General features: G+C 46.6%; 1 protein-coding gene across 8 annotated transcripts in view; it reads left to right on the top strand.

Annotated features, from left to right (window-relative positions):
- TJP2 (tight junction protein 2) overlaps positions 1–22,615 on the top strand; it is a 110,308-nt gene that overhangs the window by 75,859 nt on the left and 11,834 nt on the right. For all 8 annotated transcript variants that reach the window (XM_079789893.1, XM_079789896.1, XM_079789892.1 and 5 more), the window contains 14 exons: positions 818–920; positions 2,532–3,216; positions 6,072–6,175; positions 6,826–6,973; positions 8,543–8,651; positions 8,757–8,884; positions 9,464–9,530; positions 10,321–10,471; positions 15,636–15,744; positions 17,217–17,427; positions 18,061–18,248; positions 18,692–18,787; positions 19,829–19,908; positions 20,313–20,523. In XM_079789893.1, coding sequence (XP_079646019.1) covers positions 818–920; positions 2,532–3,216; positions 6,072–6,175; positions 6,826–6,973; positions 8,543–8,651; positions 8,757–8,884; positions 9,464–9,530; positions 10,321–10,471; positions 15,636–15,744; positions 17,217–17,427; positions 18,061–18,248; positions 18,692–18,787; positions 19,829–19,908; positions 20,313–20,523 — 2,390 coding nt within the window. The remainder of the gene's footprint in view (positions 1–817; positions 921–2,531; positions 3,217–6,071; positions 6,176–6,825; positions 6,974–8,542; positions 8,652–8,756; positions 8,885–9,463; positions 9,531–10,320; positions 10,472–15,635; positions 15,745–17,216; positions 17,428–18,060; positions 18,249–18,691; positions 18,788–19,828; positions 19,909–20,312; positions 20,524–22,615) is intronic.

Here is a 22,615-nt window from a genome sequence, read left to right as displayed (position 1 = left end):
CCAAAGCGTACCCAACTCTGCTTATTTTAATTTATGTTCATTAAGAATTTAATGAGGATACTCTGGCTTAATGCTTGTCTGCTTTGTAAGAGGGATGTGGAAATTGGGAAAATTTACTCCATGAAAACACAAGTTTTCCAACTGCCACCCCTTTCCTGGTCTGAAGAGAGAACGCTGTTTGAAAGAATGCATCTCTGAGCCCCTCACCATCGTTTCTCAGGGCAGAAGCGAAAGTTAGTCACGTGACTGCCGTGGCCAGACAGCTCCAGAGTGTAGGTTCTATTGGCATTCCAAGTCTCCACATGCTCCTGTCGAAGTTTGTAGTGTTTCAGAGAGGAGAGGAGAATTTTGCAATAGTTTTTGGAGTGAGATAAAGGTAAGAGGGTTCTGTGACCTCAAAATTTCTTTACGACTCTGAGGCACGCTCTTGACTTCTTCCCGTCCAGAGCATAAGTGGATACAAACCTTCCTTGAGGGTCTGTGTAGACTTCCCGAAGCCCTGTGTGCACCGGGGTAAGGAGGCCGGTGCAGGAGGCCCTTGGTGCTCAGACCTCGCCATTGTCAGGTGGCTCCTGGGGGGCCTTCTCCCCCACTGTTCTCAGTAGACACAGTTGAAAGTGGGCTGATGACTCCTGGGTTCCTGCCTTGGGAGAGCTCTCCCTGACTTGGCTGGTGAAGCCTTGGGAGTCCTCAGACATTGAGCCCTTCAGTCCGTATTTCACATCCATTTGCTGCCCCTGTTTGTTCCTAAGTAAAAAATTGACAGTGAATAAGTGGGAGGAGTTTTTCACATCCCGTTTTTATTTTTTGTTTGCAGAGAAAATGACAGGGTGGTCATGGTTAACGGCACCCCCATGGAGGGGGTGCTCCATTCATTCGCCGTGCAGCAGCTGAGGAAAAGTGGGAAGATCGCTGCCATTGTAAGTCCTGGGTTTGTTTCCTCTCTCCTCAGTAGAATTTTGTTTTTATGCCTAGAAGAAAATGACCACTTACCTTTAGGCACTTGACATACCTACGTCATCTAGGGGCCTCTACCTCTTGTATCCTCAGTACTTTAGGAGGGCGATGTAGTGGATGAGGTAGAGGTGTATGTAAATAATGCCTCCTGCCTCTTTCTCCTCTTTCTCCTAACTTCGTATGACCAATGACTCTTTCATCTGAGTGAGTTTTACCTTCAGAGCCAGGTTAGACAATTATTCTCCATGAGAATTGCCTAGATAAGTGGTCGGCAAACTCATTAGTCAACAGAGCCAAATATCAACAGTACAACGATTGAAATTTCTTTTGAGAGCCACATTTTTTAAACTTAAACTTCTTCTAATGCCACTTCTTCAAAATAGACTTGCCCAGGCCGTGATATTTTGTGGAAGAGCCACACTCAAGGGGCCAAAGAGCCGCATGTGGCTCGCGAGCCGCAGTTTGCCGACCACTGGCCTAGATTGAGAACAGTGATAAAAGAGGGTTCATTTAGAAAATACATTTTAGCTCAAAAACTCATTTGTAAAGGCCCAAACAAGATCTGTTATACCTTCATAAACTGAAGTTTCTTAGGAGGAGGTGGCCATCTGTAGCGTTCATTCGTTTGCTCTCTCATTCATGTAGCAGACATTGGTTGAGAATCAACAGTGAGCCAGATGCCACTTGGCCCTGTAGCAGGGGCCCGGGGACACACACAGTAAGAATTTGGAGTATAGTGAGTGTAAGGGCAGTGCTAGGGGATGCACTGGGTATGTGGTATTTTATTTTTTTAAACTTTATATTATGAAACTTTTCAAACAAAAAGTCCAAAGATGAATGTAATAAACACATATATCTTCTACATGTTAATATTCTGCCATATTGACTTATTTTTTTCTCCATTTGGTGTATAAAAACACATATTTTTAGTGAACCATTTGAAGGGAAGTTGCATACATGGCAGTTCAGTTCTATTTCAGCATATGTCTTTTCTAAATAAGGACATTCCTCTACATAACTGCACTATGGTCCTCGCTAAGAAAATTAACAACTCTGTAACATCATCTAATATCCAGACCACATCCTAAGATTTCTTTGATAGACTTTTTTTTTTCTTCCCCCTGGGATTCTATCAAAGTTCATTCATTGCACCTGGCCCTTGTCTTTTTTGTCCTTCCTAATCTAGAAGGATTCCTCTTTCTCCCACCTCTTCCCCTAACCTCCCCCACCCTCCCTTTTAATGACACTGACTTTTAGAAGAATCTAGACAGTTGTACATAGACTGTCTCACTTTCTGGATTTCCATTTTTGTAACTCAGTGACTTAGAGTCCCTTGGTACTTTTTACACTCTTGAGTAGAAGCCGATTTTGCAGGCATTGTGTTGAGACCTTTATACTCATTGTCTGACTTGGTTCTCGACCCTATGAGGTCTTTACTGTCCCTGTTTTCCAGATGAGGAACCTGAGGCTCAGGGACACAGTTTTACTGGAAGGAGAACCAGAGCTTTTAGCCATTACATTCCCTTACGTTGAATTGTGATTGTCCTATCACCCCTCTGTGCTTTGGTTAACAGGTGGTCAAGAGGCCCCGGAAGGTCCAGCTGGCCCCGCTGCAGGGTGGCCTTCCGCTCAACGAGGAAGACCGGGCTTTCGAGGTGATGGATGAGTTTGACCGGAGAAGTGCCCGCAGCGGGTACAGTGATCGGTACAGTGAGAGGAGCCGGCTGCACAGCTGGGAGAACAGCCTGGAGAGGGGGCATCCCCACGACCGTCCGCGCAGCCAGGAGCGGGACCGCGGCCGGAGCCTGGAGCGGGGCCTGGACCACGGTGACTATGGCCGAGCCCGAGACCGGAGCCGTGGCCGGAGCCTGGAGCGGGGCCTGGATCGTGATGACTATGATGGAGCCCGAGACCGGACCCGCGGCCGGAGCCTGGAGCGGGGCCTGGACCAAGATTACTATGATGGAGCCCGAGACCGGACCCGCGGCCGGAGCCTGGAGCGGGGCCTGGACCATGACTATGGGCGAGGCCGAGATAGCAGCCACGGGCGAGGCCGGAGCATTGACCAGGCCTACGACCGGGCCTACAGCCCGGAGGTGGAGTACAGGCCCAGGGGGCAGCCCGATGCCCGCTACAAGATGTCCCGGAGCTGCGAGCACCTCCGCTTGGGCAGCCCCACCCCTCAGCCGAGAGGGCGGCGGGACCACGAAGCTGACAAGCCCATCGGAGTCCTTCTGACGAAAAACAAAGCAAATGAAGGTATCACAGCTGATGAAGAAAAGCCCTCGTGTAATAACAGCTAGCTCTGCCATGGCACTGCCTGTGTCATGTCACTGACCTACATGCTTCGCCCCGAGTAGCTCACACCATCCTCATCACTACCTCACGTAGGAGTTAGGACATCTTCATTTTATAGACGAGAAGACTGAGGCACAGAACAGTTCAGGGACTTGCACATTGAACTAGCACAGGCTGCAGAGATCTGGCTTTTAATTACGAGGCCAGTGGTTCTCAAAGCAGCACAAGCAACACCTGGGCACGTGCTAGAAATGCAGATTCTCAGGCCCCTGCCGCTGACTCGGAAACACTGGGGTGGGAACCTGGAATCTGTTAACCAGCCCCCCCATGAGCCTGGTTCAGCTTACACTGATGAGACCACAGGAGAGAACAATAGCATTTTGGTTGCATTTTTCCTCTATGCCAGGACCTAACGCTGTGTGGAGGTTGGAATTTGAAAGTTCAGAGAAGTTTTTGGTTTGCCTGGGATAGCCCAGGGACTTGGGCCTCGGGAATGGAAAAGTACCCAGTGGCTAGGAAGCCAAGTTATGGCCAGGTGGCCAGAAGGAAGGCCAGATAAGCTGACCACAAGAATGTACCACCCCTCCATTCCCAGCTCAAAAAAAAAGTGCAGAATTTTATCTTTCTTCTAACCGCTTGCTTTTCCTACCCTGACATGGAAAATTCCACAAGCCCACCTTTTTCTAAAAGCCATCGTTTTGTGCAAACCCGCTCTGACCCCAGCTTATGGAAGCACCTAAGCAGAGCCGGGCCCTGAGCCAGGTCAGAGGACCTTCCTTTCCTCTGTGTTGTCTCCCTCAACTTATGCTGGTGCTTGAGCATAAGCTTAATAAAATCTGCCTGGCGATTTCTCCAGGGTTTCCTCTTACATTCTGTCTTGGGAACCCAAGAGGCCCAACGCTGGTAACGCTCACAGGCACGAGGCGGGCAGTGGCCAGGCTGCCGGTCCCACGTTCCGTCCTGGAGCCCTTGCACACAGTCACATCCAGGATTCACTAAAACCCCGTGTGGCAGCGAGGGAAGCTCCCAGCCCCTGCCGTTTAGGTGAGGATTCCGGAACTCAGAGGGGAAGCAGCTTGCCCACATCTCGAAGCCAGTGGGTGGGTGGTGGAGCTAGAACGCAGATTTCCATAGGGGAGAGGAAACAAGCAGGTGAATGGGCGGGGCTCTAGAGCCCGGTGGTGTGATATTCTTTGCGTTGGTTTTTGGCTTCTGACTTTTTTTTTTATTATTGATTTTAAAGCTGAAGGGAGAGGGAGAGAGAGAGAGAAACATCAATGATGAGAGAGAACCATTGATTGGCTGCCTCCTGCACGCCCCCTACTGGGGATCGAGCCCGCAACCCAAGCATGTGCCCTTGGCCGGTATCGAACCTGGGACCCTTCAGTCCGCAGGCCGACGCTCTATCCATTGAGCCAAACCAACTAGGGCTGGCTTCTGACTTTTTACAGTTCTTGTAACAAATCTTTTCTCTTGTTCTCTAATTGTTCTCCTTCCAAAGGGAAAAAAAAGGAAGCAAAGTGAAAAACTTGTGCTGTCCAGGTTGGAAATTTACCTTAAATAGCCTTTCTCTGAGGAATATGTATCTCAGGAGATTTAAGGATTCTATAGATTTTTTTCTAACCTTTTATAATGACATTAATTCATCAACCCACAAGAATTGCAAAATCGTACTAAGTACAGTTTTTTTTTTTTCTTTTGAGAGCAATTCAACGTCCATAAAACCTCAGAGCTATGCTGGTTTTAGTTGAATACTTTATTGCTTTGCCTGGTTTGTTTACCCCTTTTCTTCACACACTGAAATATTTTCAGTGCTAAACCCCACACAACCTAAGCTGTTACAGATGAAGGCCTTTCTGTGGGCAACTGCATCGCCAGCGGAATATGCCTATTAAGATGTACTGAATTGTTCTTTATCTCCCCAGCATTTTATTTCGCAAAGTGTTAATTTTATAGCGAATACTCATACATAGCCTTCACCTAGTTTTAACATCATTAACACATTTAACAGTTGTTAACATTTTGCCACATTTGTTCTCATTCTCCTTCCCTTTCCCCCCTCTCTCCTGCTCCTTTTCCCTGTCCCTTATCCCTCCCACTCTCTTATATCCTGTCTCCCAGTGGTGTTCTGGAACCACTTGAAAGTAAGTTGCAGGCAACGTACAAATAATTCACCCTTAAATATTTCAGCAGGTATCCCCTGAGGCTAAGAACATTCTCCTACATAACCGTAATGCCTTTATCACATTAGCATTAATATCTGTTTTAATATATTACAGTACAGTTTATTTTGCAGTTGCTCTAAAATAATGTGACCCGCCCCCTACCACCTCTTCCCCACATTGGATCAAGGATCCTCGTGAAGGTTCTTGCATTGCATTTAGTTTTTATGTCTCTTATTAATATGGAACAGTCCCTCTGCCTCTTTTGTTTTGTATGACATTGACTTTTTAAAATATATTTTTTATTGATTTTTAGAGAGAGAAGAAGGGAAAGGGAGGGGGAGAGAGAGAGAGAGAGAAACATTGATTGGTTGCCTCCTGTTAGCACCCCAACCAGGGATCAAACCCACAACCTGGGCATGCGCCCTGACTGAGAATCAAGCCCATGACCTTTCGGAGCAAAGGACAACACTCAACCAAGTAAGCCACACCGGCCAGGGCGACCTTGACTTCTTTTGATGACTCCAGGCCAGTTGTTTTACAGAGTATATCCCACATTCAGAATTAATTTTCATCCGTCTTTTTAAAAAGTCCTGAAAACCAGACTAAGTTTTCTGAGCAAGTGGATGAAATGGGTGTGTTTCTGTCTTCTAGAGTATGGTCTCCGGCTGGGGAGTCAGATCTTCATAAAGGAGATGACCAGCACCGGTCTGGCAACCAAGGATGGCAACCTGCACGAAGGGGACATCATCCTCAAGGTGGGTGAGCAGGGGGGAGGACGGTCAGCTTCGTGTTGGCTCCTCGTCTGCGTTTCCGCATTCGGGTGCGAACACGGTGGAACTTGGTCGCCCTGGGACGCCGTAGTAGGACAGAGGCGGGGGAGGGCAGCACAGTGAGATAATTTTTATCAGAAAAACCAGACTTGGAGAGCGCTGTCCTAGTTTAGTAGCAGTTTTTAAAAATATATCACTGGGTAATTTTTTCCCTTCCCTGTTAGTTGAAAGTTTAAGCTCCTATTCCCTAAATGAAGGAAAGATGAGAGGTAGAGTTGGTGGTATATGAATGCTGAATATTTAATAGTTTTTGTAAACCTCTCTGGTCAGGAGACACCTTCCGGTAGTAAGCCAAACCATCGCCTTGAGCTTGGAAGGTAAATAAATTAGCAGAGTAACTTAAGTACACGACAGCGCTCTCATGCCTGTATTTGGGATCCAGGCATGCAGGGTTATAGTTAATTGAAAGGATAATGCATTTTTATTTGCCGCCCTCCCCCTCCCCCGCTAAATTCCAGGTCTGTTTGAATAGATGAGCAAGGTCTTTTACATTTTTAGCGGGAGAAAATGCCAATTTTCTCCTTTGCCGCGAATAGCTGTATGGCATGTACCATTCCTGTGCCTTTTGAACACAGATAAATGGCACTGTAACCGAGAACATGTCTTTGACGGATGCTCGAAAACTGATAGAAAAGTCCAGAGGAAAACTGCAGCTGGTGGTGCTGAGAGACAGCAAGCAGACGCTCATCCACATCCCAGCGTTGGATGACAGCGACTCAGAAGGTAAAGAGGCTGCGAGCGAGGCTGGAAGCCGGGAGGCTGTCGCGTCCGCATGCTCACCTCTGTCTAGCCCAGCCCTCCCACGGGAAGTTCAGTTGCCAATGAAAGCCTCTCCGTTAAGCTCCGATCCCGAAAGAGAAGTGTTCGGTTGTTCCTGTCTCATTAAAGTGTCCGTTGAAATCAGGTTTCCCATGCGAGATTCGGGTGCACTTGTGAGCTCCCGGGGGACACGGATTAGGCCACCGAAAACAAAACATGTTAGTAAACCAAGCATGTACGAGAAGTTCAAAGAACTAACCACATACACTTGTAAATTGCTCATTCTTGCACGTGTTTTTAAATATATTTTTATTGATTTCAGAGAGGAAGGGAGAGGGAGAGCGAGAGAAGCATTAATGATGAGAGAGTGTCATTGATCAGCTGGCTCCTGCACGCCCCCCACTGGGGATTGAGCCCCTGACTGGTTCATGGGTTGACACTCAACCACTGAGCCACACCAGCTGGGCTCCTATGTGTTTTTTTAAAGTGGCTATTAATATTTCCAACAAAGAGAAGACAATGTGGAGGATAGCCTAAACTGGTAGACACTGTAATGAAGAATCAGAATGGCTTCTATTGTGTATTCAGTGGTTAGCAATCCACGTCACCTCTTTTCTTTTAAGGCATTATATTCATTTCTCAAATATGAATTATACCCAGGATAATACTTGAACCATCTACCAATTACCAATAAACATAAGTAATCACGATATATCCTACTGAACCATCTCGCATTGCCTTTGTGTGGCGAAGTTTAGAAAAAATATTAGGTTCTCAAGTTTTAAAACAGATGTTGATTTTGAAAAGAATGGCTGTCTAGAACTTAGTTTAATTTCCATTATATCCAACGTCTAAGCCGTTGTTACTGCTATGAATAGTGCAGAGAAGTCATTCCAGCATGCTAAGAGCCTGGAGTGTATTGCCTTGCTTTTCAAAGTGTGGTCCTCACCCCACCGGCAGCCTCAGCAGCATCTGGGAGCTTGATACACTTGCAGTGTCTCCGGCCTCACCCCAGGACAGCTGCATCCTCACCCCAGAACAAGAGCGTGGATGATTTGTGTGTGCATTAATGTTGGAGAAGCATATACATGTGACCCAGTAATTGAATTTTGAGTCTTCAGTAGCAGCTTTGATAGAAAGTGTGATGAAAGAGAGACCTAGAATTCTTTATTCGGCTTTCTCTTTATTAATTAACTAGAGGCCGAATGCACGAAATTTGTGCAAGGGGCTCAGTCCCCTCTGTTACCTCAGTCCTTGCAGCCCCGGAATGCTGGATGTTTGGCTGTCCGGTCTAATTAGCATATTATACTTTTATTATTATAGATGCCCTCCCCTTCCGACAGAACATGTCAGTAAAAAATGTATATACGAGTAGTTCATAATCTACAGATTTTTTTTTTTCACTTCGGGAAGACTAATAGCACATTTACTGCCTGTCTTCCGTTTCCCATGTTTCCTAACGAGAGCGGGGATAATTTCTGGTACAGGTCTTAAATATTTCATGGCAAAGTCTTTTCTTATTGTTGAAACCAGATATCTCGGAAATAGAGTCCAACCGGTCATTTTCCCCAGAGGAGAGACGGCAGCCGTATTCCGACTATGATTATCATTCCTCCAATGAGAAGCTGAAGGAAAAGCCCAGGTGAGGCGATGTGTATTTTCCCTCGCACACGCTGCTGTGAGTGTGCACACAAAGGTATGTGCGAATCTGTCACATGATGAGATGTTTACGTGCCGTGTGCTTAAGTTCGAGGGAGGACATCCAGAGCAGGTGGTCCCGGATGGGCTCCACACCCACTCCCTTCAAGTGCGCGGGGGATATTGCAGCTGCTGCAGAGACCAGCCAGGAGCCCAAACACCAAGAGGAAGCCCCAGGTAAGGCTCATTTTATTTATTTTTTAAAAATATATTTTTATTTATTTCAGAGAGGAAGGGAGAGGGAGAGAGAGAGAGAAACATCAGTGATGCGAGAGAATCCCTGATTGGCTGCCACCTGCACAGGGGTTGAGCCTGCAACCCGGGCATGTGCCCTGACCAGGAATCACACCATGATCTCCTGATTCATAGGTTGATGCTCAACCACTGAGCCACACCAGCTGGGCGGGTGAGGCTCATTTTAAATAAATAAATAGTCCCTTTCAGAAGTTTTTGCTCGGTAAGTCCAGAGGATGGCTGGAAGGAGAGAGAAAAATTACTTTTAAAATCATTCTCAAAAAGGAAGAGACACCTTGCATTTTAGAGGTTCATTTCTCACTTACTTAGGAACGGTTGGCACCTGCCATCTTAGAATTAAACTTCACTCTAAGACTTAACATTTGTTGTTTGATGTGGTGACACATATGTAGCATAAGGTACAGACTTGAATTTTTGGTGGGTTTTGTGATCTTTATATTTTGAGACAAACACACTCCTTTTAGTCCACGTCGATAATGACAGGTGCTTTCTAACCCACAGCTCCTCAACCAAAAGCATTACCGAGGACTTTTCTTCGTCCCAGTCCTGAAGATGAAGCGATTTATGGGTATGTGTTCCCGTCTCTCTTTCCCTGTCTTCTTCCACATAGCTCTTTCTCCTGAACTGAAATCCAGAAGAATGGCGTTTTGTTTAGCGACGGGTGGTGATTTTGCATGTCATCAGCCACCTTGAACCCACGCCTGTTGCTAGTGTTCATGAGAAAGAGAAATCATTTGTGGGAGAGTGAAATGTGGAAGCGGGTGAAGTGGGTGACGTTAGCTGGGTCTGCTGTGTCCTTCCTTACCTGGCCACGTCTCCAGAATGCGATTCTGGATGTTTGAGTTTGGCAGCTGGGTAACAACAGACAGGTGACGTGCTGCTTACCAAGTGCCTCTGTTGGGCTGCAGAGACAGGAGGATCCCAGGGTGGGGGAGGGACGGGACGCCATGCTATGCACTTGACCATGGTCAGTGTTCAAGAGCAGCAGCTCCTGGATTAGGAGGTGGCTTTCTTGTTGAACCCAGGCTGGGTGTCCGTTTGACAGGAGCCCTGGCTCAGCGAGAGGCTTGATTAGTTTATATGGCCTTGATTTTAACCCCAACCTTGCCCTTTCTTTGCTTTCTAATCTTGAGTGAGCTCCCATAAACATTCTATGTTTCCACTCTGACACTGGTAAAGTGGGCCTGTTGTATTCATCGTACAGCCCCAAGGAAGATAAAATTACACATGCTAGGAGAAAAATGAAACTATACATCGCTCTATAGAAAGAAGAAATTAAATCTCTCATCTGCTCATGTTGGTCCCCTTTTACATAAATAATCTTCCATTTTTCCTCTCTGAAACTGAAACCACCGAAGCCCCAATACCAAGATGGTGAGGTTCAGGAAGGGGGACAGCGTGGGCCTGCGGTTGGCTGGTGGCAATGACGTCGGGATATTTGTGGGCGGCATTCAAGAGGGGACCTCGGCAGACCAAGAAGGCCTTCTAGAAGGCGACCAAATTCTGAAGGTAAGGAAAGCCCATCCTGTGTCTGGAAGTTACTGGGAAAGAGTGGGGTTTCTGGCGGTCTTCTGTAAGGGAGGGGGAAGTGGTCCCACTTGTGAAAATAGGTCGGCTTCAGGTTTGTCGATGCCCGGCATCAAGGTCTCAGTTTCCCTGAAATGGGTCCTGTCTTCTCAGTTCTGGAACCCAAAAGTCACTCCTGGGTGGGAATTTATAATGCTCAAGACCCTTGCAAAGATTTGTATTATCTTTATTAACAAAAAAAAAAAAAAAAACAAAAAAAAAAAATCAAGACTGTAGCTAAAGCCTAGGAAGAAGATCTTTCAAAATATCTTGCTGCAGTAGCTAGTTTGGCTCAGTGGATAGAGCATCTGACTGTGGACTGAAGGGTCCCGGGTTCAATTCTGGTCAAGGGCACATACCTCCTCTCCTGGTTGGGGCGAGTGTGGCAGGCAACCAATCGATATATATATCTGTCATATTGATGTTTCCCTCTCTTTGTCTCTACCCTCCCTTCCACTCTCTAAAAAGTCAATGGAAAAATATCCTTGGGTGATGTTTAACAACAAGAAGACAATCTTGCTAATTTGGGTTTATTTTTTAAAATATATATTTACTGATTTCTGAGAGGAAGGGTCAGGGAGAGAGAGAGAGAGAAATATCAATGATTAAAGAGAATCATTGATCAGCCGCCTCCTGCACGCCCCCTACTGGGGATCAAGCTCACAACCCAAACATATGCCCTCACCTGACTGGGATTTGAACCGTGACCGCCTGTTTCATAGGTCGAAGGTCAACCACAGAGCCATGCTAGCCGGGCTGTAATTTTGTCTTTCATCGAGTCCCCTGTCTGGTTGTCACTCTCAAGGCAGTGTGCTGTAATTGAACAGAGGTGGGTGTTGGCACCAGATTGTCTGATTTGAATCCCATCCCAGGCTCTCATTAGTTCTGTGACCCTGGCTCAACCTCTGAGACTCGGGTTTCTGTCTCTGTTCAGTGGGGATAAGAACACCTGCCGTGCAGGGACCCTGGAAGATGAGCGTAGATAACACAGGCACCTAGCGGAGTTCCTGGCACAGAGCACGAAGGTCCATGTCCCTTCTTCACCCACTGGAAAAGAATAAGTCGCTGCCACTGAATGTGTTATTGACATCTAAAGCCGTCCAGGAGAGGAGTTTCTTGGTTAATCAAATATTAGTACTTTTAAAGTTACTGTATAGGAGTTTGTAAAATCTCTTGGTTTTAAAAAATAACCAACGCAGCTTGGACATTTTATGCGATAGGTGTAATGTATTCCCAGTGACTTCAGAATAAACTTCAAGAATGTCAAGTACCTCTTGACTGTTACAAATACAGAATGCTAGGGAACTGGCTTCCCTGGAATTCCTGCTTCTGTAAACTTGCATCATTTCTGTGGGAGTTCCTTGGGGATCTGGTAAGAGCATCTAGACTCAGAGGAGAGGGGCGTAAACGCAGAATTCCTGAGGGAGCAGGACGCAGAACACCAAGCGGGCAGCCCTCTTGCCTCTTGGCCCCGTTGCAGTAGGTGAGCTTCCATTTCTGGAGCACATGAAGGGCAAACCTTGATCGTGAGCCTGGCTGAAGCTGTCCAGTGACATTCTAGACCCTCTTTGGCTTTGGTCAGGATCCTAGAAGACTAAGTGTACCTGAGTGAACCTTGTGGTGCCACATGATCCTAGGAAACATCACTTACCAAGTGCTACTGATAAGAGTCCCATCCAGTGCCAGCTCATACCAATTTACTCCTGGGCCGACGCCAAAGGAGAGAAAACGTGTTTCCTAACTAGTATTGGGGCCATCGGAAGCCAGGTAGGAGGAGTTTGGAAGCTTTTGCTCAGGAAGGATCAAGGATAAAATATTTTTTATTCGGGGAAAATAGATTTTCTGAATTTCCATGGGAAAAAAAAAAAAAAAGGGAATTCACAGAGGGACTTGACAGGTTGACCTCTCCGTAAGTCGCTAAAGCTGGGAGAGTCACTTCCATGGGTAAAAGCTATGGTATGCAGCGTTTATACTTAAAGTGTCTTGTTTCCTGTTTTCACTTGGTGACAAGGAAGAAACCGTGGGAACTGGCTTCCTGGCTCCTGATTGTGAATCAGTTTTCTGTGGACCACAAAAGGGGTGAAAAAGATGGACCTCGCCTGCTGGGCAGGGAGGCCGCTCCGCCCGCATGAGCTGAGGCTGATACAGACTCCTCTTTGGGCTCCCAGCGGGCACGGGAGATCCTGTAAGCTACTAAATAGACAATAAGAGGATATTTCTTGTAGAGGACTGTACAGTCTAACTTTCAAAGAGTCAACGTGCTGCCCTGTTGTTGGTTTTTTCACTTTAACTTGTTTCAGAACTCGTTTACGTGGTGACATTGGATCTATGTGGTGCACCATGTACAGACGCCAGCCACGTTTTGTATCACAGGGGTTTGAAGTGCGGCTCTTCCTTTTGTCAGGTGACAGCCTGACCTGTGGAGAGAAGACGGGAGTGGGCTGTGCTGCGGTCCTCGGAGCGTGTGGCTTGTAAATAACAGAAACAGACATGCCCTGGGGCGAGGCTGGGCTGTCTCTCTGCTTATTATTGGTCTGGCAGGGTTGTCCTTTCCCTTTCAGAAACCTTTAGGGGATGGAAAGGAGAAAAAAACGCCTCTAAGTTTGCTCATTAACCATGTGGATTTTAGTGTAGCTACCTTGTGTGCTTAAATTTTGACTATTAAAAGTGTTTTGGCTTAACGGAAGGTCAGTTTCACATGGCTGTAGAGATGGACAGAGGGACCTTTAGGGCTTTCTCTTATGTAAATAAACAAATAGAAGCATATACATTCATATAAAAACATACATGTGGCCGTTTATAGACACAGATGTAGATCTACAAATGGCATAAGAAAGCATCAGTGACAAAGTGCAATCAATGATCCCTAATTGGGGGATGGAGAGATGAGAATGACAGTTGTCTTAAGTGCTAAATATTGTTTCAAAGGAAAAGTTAATGTGATTGCTTTAGCAGATCATTTTATTTTAAAAGGACCAAGTAAGTTTTAGTCTACTGCCCGTTTTCATTGGATTATAAATTCTGACATTCATTAAATCATACCTTCTCACATTAATGAATGAACTGCTTTTAGTAATAAAGTAGTACTCTTTGATTAAAGGCTTCTACAATCCTCAATGACTGAAGAGCATATTTCATAGGAATTCTGTACTTTTTACTTCTGTCATACATTATTAAAATATTAGGGACTTTAAAATAATTTTTGAATTTTACTTATTTGTAATTTTTCTCTTGTCACGTGGTTTGAAAGGTACAAAACAAAGATGTCAAAATGTCTTTCCCTCCCACATTTCAGTTTTACTTGCCTTATAACTTCCGAATGCTACTTACAGTTGTGGTCTCCTTGCCAGAAATAAGTGTGTGTCAGAAGCTTAAATACATAAGCCTGTATATTAGGCTATTTGCCTCCCATATAAGGCTCTTCAATTTCCTAAACTCCTATTAAACGACTTTTAGGTGGTAGAAGCTATAGGAGAAAGGCGGAATTGATCAGAACTTTTTATTTTCAGGCTTTTATTTGAACTAATTTAAAAATAGTGTCAATGCCTTCAGCTAGGCCAGCATGCTTGTTTGCCGTAGACCCCACCACGCCCTGTTGCATTATAGTTACCTCTTTCCTGATCATGACCTCCCTGACTACCTCAATGGGAGACTCAAAGAAAAACAAACACAACCACAGAAAGTTCCAGTCTGATCTCCTGGCGGGTCTTGGACAGAATGCATCTTCCTAAGGGTGGTTGGCAGTGTGGGAGGCTGGAAGGTGTGGTGATGCCCCACAGGCCAGGCCAATAGCAGGGTGCTGGGAGGGCTTGAGTAGGGGCACTAAGGACTTCTTTTTTTTTTTTTAATTTCTTTATTGATTAAGGTGTCACATATTTGTCCTCATCCCCCCATTCCCATCCCACATCCCTCCCCATGGATGCCCCAACCCCCTGTTGAACTTAACCATTGGTTAGGCTCTTATGCATGCACACAGGACCTTTGGTTGATCTCTCCCTTCTCCCCCCACCCTCCCCTATCCTCCCTCTGAGGCCCGATAGTCCGATCGGTGCCTCCTTGTTTCTGGTTCTGTTCTTGTTCATCAGTCCATGTTGTTCATCATTTCCCCTAGATGAGCGAAATCATGTGTCACTAGAGATGTACTTATAAGAATTGAATGTGCGACGGGCAATAATAGTTATGCTGACAGGCAAAAAATCAGTCTGTAGTGAGTTTCTTTCTGGACCAACAGTTCTTTTGAGACCCAATATCAATGTCCACCAGTTCCTTATGAGTACATGTCGGCACTGACCCCTCAGCTCTGGATGGTGGACAAATGGTGATAATGCAGGTCCGACTCCCTCTGGTTTGGTCTCGGCCGGACCCAGCGGGGGCACGGCTTCACCCGGACCCGGGACCCAGGCTCACCCGGATCCAGGGGCCCGCGGCCTCACCCGGACCCGGGACCCAGGCTCACCCGGATCCAGGGGCCCGCGGCCTCACCCGGACCCGGGACCCAGGCTCACCCGGACCCGGGACCCAGGCTCACCCGGATCCAGGGGCCCGCGGCCTCACCCGGACCCGGGACCCAGGCTCACCCGGATCCAGGGGCCCGCGGCCTCACCCGGACCCGGGACCCAGGCTCACCCGGATCCAGGGGCCCGCGGCCTCACCCGGACCCGGGACCCAGGCTCACCCGGATCCAGGGGCCCGCGGCCTCACCCGGACCCGGGGCCAGGCTCACCCGGATCCAGGGGCCCGCGGCCTCGCCCGGACCCGGGGCCCGCGGCCTCGCCCGGATCCAGGGGCCCGCGGCCTCGCCCGGACCCGGGGCCCAGGCTCACCCGGATCCAGGGGCCCGCGGCCTCGCCCGGACCCGGGGCCCAGGCTCACCCGGATCCAGGGGCCCAGGCTCACCCGGATCCAGGGGCCCGCGGCCTCGCCCGGACCCGGGGCCCAGGCTCACAAAGGACTTCTTTACATCTGAGTTTTGCTCTGGGAAGACCCTGATGAGAAGGCCCAGATAGAATGTTAGAATTTATAGTCCAATGAAAGCTAAGGCAGCACCTTTTTATAAACAACTTCTTGTGTTTTTGTTTTTGTTTTTCCTGTTCGCCCTTCCCATCAGGTGAACACACAGGATTTCAGAGGGATGGTTCGGGAAGATGCTGTTCTCTACCTGTTAGAAATCCCCAAAGGTGAAATGGTGACCATTTTAGCTCAGAGTCGAGCTGATGGTGAGCAAGTCTGTTCATGTGTTTAATGGTGGGGGAGATTCTGTTCATGTGTTTAATGGTGCGGGGGTGGGGGGGATTGTGGGGAGGATGAGAGAAGTGTCTTGGGACCAGAAGAGGTAAACTTGGGTATTAAAAAATGGAAATGGAGGATTCTAACACCTAATCTTTGGCGACAATTTGGGCACCATTTAACTTTCTATAGAAATATTTCCCATGCACCCACTGAAGTAATTTCACTGGTTGTGTCAGTTTGGAATATGTAACTGCTTTTCTGAACAGTGATCCATCCTTAAGTACTGCCTGGAGTTATTGTTGAGTCTTTCATGTGATGGATGCAAAGAGCCCTACCTACTGGTCAGCTCCCACATTAACTCTTACCAGTCCGACACGTTGCTTCACCTTACCAGGTCTCACTGTTTTCACCTGTAGAATAGGAGTTGATAGTGTCTTTCCTGCCTGCTTCAGAGGGTTGATTGACAGCGGGGTCAGTGCTCTCCAGAGAAACAGAACCAATAGGGTGTGTGTGTGTGTGTGTGTGTGTGTGTGTGTGTGAGAGAGAGAGAGAGAGAGAGAGAGAGAGAGAGAGAGAGAGAGAGAGGTGGTTGATTGATTATAAATAATTGGCCTAACGATTACATAGGCTGGCAAATCCCAAATCTATAGAGTGAATGGCAAGCTGGAGACTCAAGAGAACTGATAATTTAGTTTTAGTCCAAGTCCAAACACTGGCAGGTTTGAGACCTAGAAGAACTGATGTTTCTGTCTGAGGGTGAAGGCAGGAAAAAGCTGGTGTCCCACTCGAAGGCGGGAAGAGTTCGTTTTCTCTAAGTAGGGGTTCATCTTTTTGTTCTATTCAAGCCTTCAACTGATTGGCTGAGGCCCATCCACACCAGGGAGTGCAGTCTGCTTTACTTAGTCCAGTGGTCGGCAAACGGCGGCTCACGAGCCACATGTGGCTCTTTGGCCCCTTGAGTGTGGCTCTTCCACAAAATACCACGTGCAGGCATACACGTACAGTGCGATTGAAACTTCGTGGCCCATGCGCAGAAGTCGGTTTTCGGCCTGCGCGAGTCTGTCTTTTGAAGAAGTGGCGTTAGAAGAAGTGGGGGTGTCGGTCGGGCGACGGGAGATGCGGCGCGTGTGGCTCTCGAGCCGCGGTTTGCCGACCACTGACTTAGTCTATCAGTTTAAACATTAATCTCTTCCCAAAACACCCAGAGTAATATTTGACCAAATATCTGGGCATCCTGTGGGCCAGTCAAGTTGACACATAAAATTAATCATCAAGGTAGCGCATAGTTTTTTATTCTTCTTCCTATTTGAGCCATGGTTCCCGTAGGGCCTGTATACTGAGTTTGCTAAGTGGACAGAAGGTAAAGGGGGTGATCAGAAATAGGAGAAGCTGATAACTCTTTAAGAAAAGACCTCTCGCTAAGCAGAGTGCAGCATACAGCAATGCTTTTGCCTTTCAGTGTACAGAGAGATTCTGGCTTGTGGCAGAGGGGATTCGTTTTTTATAAGAAGCCACTTTGAATGTGAGAAGGAAACTCCACAGAGCCTGGCCTTCACCAGGGGGGAGATCTTCCGAGTGGTGGATACCCTGTATGACGGCAAGCTGGGCCACTGGCTGGCCGTGAGGATCGGAAACGAGTTGGAGAAAGGCTTAATCCCCAACAAAAGCAGGTATCGGAGGTCACACGCTCCCACACGCCCCTCTTTCACGGTCCCCCCACAAATAAACCACAGTCCCGCCCTCCTCAGAAAGAAGCTGCACTTGGCTTCACGATTTGCCCTCATATCCTCTCCTGTCCTCTACTTCCTGTTTGTGAGGAGTGGCCTAGAGCTGTGAAATAGCCGCCAGCTGGTTTGTGGCTTTGAACGATGTCCTAAGGCATGTCCGTTGCCTGGCGTGGGATGCGAGAAGATGCCGAATGGCTGTAGGAAACCAGCACGCCCCTAGAGATGTGTTGCCCCTGTCCAGTGCGTGTCCCTAATCCTCAGCCCCAGGGGACTCTTACTGGTTTGCTGACGCCGGGGAGAATAGGCAGGACACCTGTATTTTGGCCAGGGCTTCAGGTCTGTTGCCTGTTTAGTGTGCTCATTAGTCAGCTACTTCTGGTGGATTTCATGGGGACCAAGCCTTTATCCACCTCCATCAGGAAGCGAGAGTCCCACATTTCCCACCTGTGAGACCTCGTCATTGTCAAGCTGCATCTTCCCGGGTTCATCAGAAATGCTGAGGAGACTTGGTGAATAACACGCACATTCGCACATTTCTGGCTCTAGAGATTTACTTCCTGTGGTTTCTTCCCTCAGAGCTGAACAAATGGCCAGCGTCCAGAATGCCCAGAGAGACAACGCTGGGGACAGGGCAGACTTCTGGAGGATGCGTGGCCAGAGATCGGGCGTGAAGAAGAACTTGAGGAAGAGCCGGGAAGACCTCACGGCTGCCGTGTCGGTTAGCACCAAGTTCCCCGCCTACGAGAGGGTTTTGCTGCGAGAAGGTGAGGAAGCCACGCGGGGCTAGGAAGGGATCCGACTGGGCTCAGGGCCGTCCTTTTTCATTTTCAGATTATAACTGTTAAGGTCAGAGGTTTCTATATCACTGAGACCAAAGCCAGGCTATAGAGTTGGACTTGTATCCAAACACTAAAAAAGACAAAGAGGCGAGCTGCACAAACTCACAAATGGCAGCGTATCCACGACCTCGGTTAGTGTTTCATACTGCCGTTCAGCGGTTTTTGCATATTACCTCTAGTGAAGTTCCTCTTTAATAGTAGGGGAATGAAGGCATGTTCTTTAGAGGAGACCTTGGCTGAATTGGGGTGGGAGAACATGCAGTTTCCTTCGTGGAGACGTTATCAGTAGCCTATAAAATACTCTTGCTTCTTATTTTAACAGCAGAGGAGGTGTATGTGTTTTCATTGCCTTTCTTGTCTCATTTCAGCTGGTTTCAAGAGACCCGTGGTGTTATTTGGACCCATAGCAGATATAGCGATGGAAAAGTTGGCAAGTGTGTTACCTGACCTGTTCCAAATTGCTAGTAAGTCTGTTTGTGATATTTTTTTTCTCACCAAATTTTAATTTGAAAATATCTAATGTACGGGGAAAAAAAATGAAAAAGTAATAAACACTCACATACACATCACCTGGAGTCACCGGCACGTATTAACATTTTGCCATATACACTCCCCTCGACCCACCATTGGCACCACTTACACACTTTTTAAAAAATATATATATTTTATTGATTTTTTACAGAGAGGAAGGGAGAGGGATAGAGAGTTAAAAACATCGATGAGAAAGAAATATCGATCATCTGCCTCCTGCACACCCCCTACTGGGGATGTGCCCGCAACCAAGGTACATGCCCTTGACCGGAATCGAACCTGGGACCTTTCAGTCCGCAGGCCGACGCTCTATCCACTGAGCCAAACCAGTTAGGGCACCACTCACACACTTTTTAAAATTTCTGCTGAACAATCTGAAAGTTGAAGTTGTAGACATTAATAACACTTTTTATCCCTGTGAATCTCTTAAGAATAAAGACGTTATCTCCTCCTACACAACATTACCATGATCACAGCCAGAAATGTAACATGGATTCAATGATATTAATTAGTATGCAGTCTATTTTTCAGGTTTTCTTAATTTTCCAATTTCGTATTACATCATTTTACTTTCATGAGTAACAGAAGCAGTGGCCTTCATATCAAGAACTTTAAAAAATATTCTATTATGGAAAATATAAACATATACAAAGGTAGAGAGAAAGTTTAACGAACTCTCATGTTTATGGCCATTTTTCAAAATTACATATACAACCTGAAACACGTTTGATTTTTATGTCTCTCTAGTCTCCTTTTTTCTAAATTATTTGGTGACATTGATACCGTGAAGAGTCCAAGCCACTTGTTTCACTTGTGGCCTGTTTCTCGTGATTAGATTTCGGCCTAACAGCCAGTGTGGGTCATCCATTGCCTCTCATTAAGTGGCACCTTATGTCCGATGTCACATCATTGCTGATACTGGGTTGGAGTATTTGATCGCCAGTGGTTTGTAAAAAATTACTTTGCTTTTGCAGAATCGGAGCCGAAAGATGCAGGATCTGAGAAATCCAGCGGGGTGGTGCGGTTAAACACTGTGAGGCAAATTATCGAACAGGTGAGAAAATGAATCCGAAGGCCATGTTGTCAGAAAGAGCTGAGTCATACTAGTAGTTTGCTGCAGTCTTTCTGAGAATGGAGTTTGTATTTTAATAATCGTTAAATGTTAATGATAAAAAATGAGTATAAATGCAAGATGTTTCTTTGTGTGGAAACATGATATTCTGTGGTTGTGATGTGTTTTTTTCCAAAGTTCTCAGCATTGTACCAAAGAACTCATTTCCTCAGAAATTCTAATAGATTGGTAGTATTAAGTGGACATACGTGAAGAGAACCGTCTTCTGCTTTATTATTTAAATTGACAAGTTTTCCTGATTGATGCCACCTTTACTGATTAAGGCAAACTCTTCGATGCTGTATGACTTTACATGCCATTTACACACGTCTCCCCATTTCTAACAGGATAAGCATGCCCTATTGGATGTGACTCCTAAGGCCGTGGACCTGTTGAATTACACTCAGTGGTTCCCGATTGTGATTTTTTTCAACCCAGACTCTAGACAAGGTGTCAAAACCATGAGACAGAGGTTGGATCCAACATCCAACAAAAGTTCTCGAAAGCTATATGATCAAGCCAACAAGCTTAAGAAAACGTGTGCACATCTTTTTACAGGTAAGTGAAATTTAAAATGTAGTCTCTTTGCTCCAAAGTGAGAATTAGAGCATTGAAGGGTGAAAGCAATAAGAAAATAATCTGAATAGTAATAGAGAATAGTAATCTGAAATATACTACTCATGACTCCTTGAAAAGTAGCTAATCCTATAAAATGGGTGTATTAGACTCATGGCATTTGTATATGTAATTTTGAAAAATGGTCATAAACACGAGAATTTGTTAAACTTTCTCTCTACCTTTGTATATGTTTATATTTTCCATAATAGAGTATTTTTTGTAGTTCTTGATATGAAGACCACTGCTTCTGTTACTCATGAAAGTAAAATGATGTAAGACTGTGACATGTTTTAGTAACTGGTTATATGCACTACCTTTATAAATGACTAGTTCTGTGAACATGGTATAATTAAGGGTTTAAAAGGGTTACGTAAAGTTTTGGAGCTGCATGAGGAGACTGTCTGGATGTAATACCCTTAGGATAATGATAGCTGTTTTGAGTTCAGTACCAATCATTGTCAACCTATGTCATACTCAGCATATCTGACACTGGGTGAGGGGAGGGGGGTTGAATCTATGCCCACATTAGACCCTTGTTTTACTGTCACTGGCTTTTCTGGTTAAAGAGTGAGCTGCACTACTTAACCACTGTGGTGAAATGCTGTACCCGAGAGGTAATTTAGCCAAATGCAAAGGATGGAGTGGTCCATCATAAACCGGAGTGTAGAGTCGTAAGAGCTTGTGCTTTTGATATATCCTATATAATAAAAGGCTAATATGCAAAGCGACCGATTGGCGGAACAACCGGTCGCTATGACGTGCACTGACCACCAGGGGGCAGATGCTCATCGCAGGAGCTGCCCCCTGGTGATCAGTGCACTCCCACAGGGGGAGCACCGCTCAGCCAGAAGCTGGGCTCACGGCTAGAGAGTGCAGCGGTGGTGGCGGGAGCCTCCCTGGAGGGAGCGGGCCTAAGCCGTCATTTGGACATCCCCTGAGGGCTCCCAGACTGTGAGAGGGTGCAGGACAGCCTGAGGGACCCTTCCCCCCGCCCCCCCAAGTGTACGAATTTCATGCATTGGGCCTCTAGTTCATACATAATCTTTCCTCTGTCGTTTTTACTACTGCTACTACTAGTAATGATATAACAGTAATAATTATTATTACTATTTTTATTATAGTGACAGCTCACAGTGGTTCAGTCTTTCCTGTGCCCTGCCTTTTTGGGCCATAAGAAAGGCCAGGCGACTCTGCAAGGTCACGTATTTAGTATATGGTTGAGCCCAGACTGAAATTATAGCATCTCTGAATATGTGTCCAATATTCTATACATGTTACAGCACAGGCTTATTTTTTCTAATGTTGAAAGGGGTCACCTAGTGCAGTTCCTCCATTGAACAGGTCATTCATCCATTTAACTGAGGCCCATGTGATTGTGACGTGCTCGGCCTCTGTCTACTTCATCTCGCCCTCCACTCCTCCTCGTCACTCAAACTCAAGTCCATTGAATGGCTCGGGCCCTCAGAGAGTTGAATTTGGGCTTCATGTGAGGATCTGAGATACCCGGAAGGGACGTAATGGGTTGTAGAGGAAGAACCAGGCTGAAGGAGGCTGGATGAAGGGGAGGACAGGGCAGAAGAAGGAGCCAGCGGCTCTGGGGCACTCCCTTTCTCTCCCTTGGAGTCAGCATCATTTGCTCTTCGGAGCATAGGCCACGACAGCTGGACGGGTCTGATCGAGGATCTGGAGGAGACCACATGTAGAGGGTTTAACAACTCCTGATTCAGCCCCACTGATAAATTGAAGGTAGGGTCTGCACAGTGTCCAGCTCTGTGTGCTGAAGTCCAGCACTGGGCTTAGCCAGTATGCAAGGCATAACTGTGACTTCATTAGAACTGCCTCTGGCACACCAAACCATTTCTCGCCTAAGCTAATCAAGAACTTGAAGGTCTTAGGGTAACTAAAGTCAGAGGCTGGAGTGGAAACGTAGACACTGCGAACATCTAGTTTCATCTAGAACTTGGAAGTGACCCATTCTCACCCATATGTCTCCAACCTCTTTAAGGGTAGATGGAGCAGAGTGCCCACTGAC

Source organism: Cnephaeus nilssonii (assembly GCF_951640355.1).
Source record: "Cnephaeus nilssonii genome assembly, chromosome: 14".
NCBI classification, from domain to species: domain Eukaryota; kingdom Metazoa; phylum Chordata; class Mammalia; order Chiroptera; family Vespertilionidae; genus Cnephaeus; species Cnephaeus nilssonii.
Note: the sequence above shows the minus strand (reverse complement) of the source record. Positions and strands in the feature narration are given on the sequence as shown.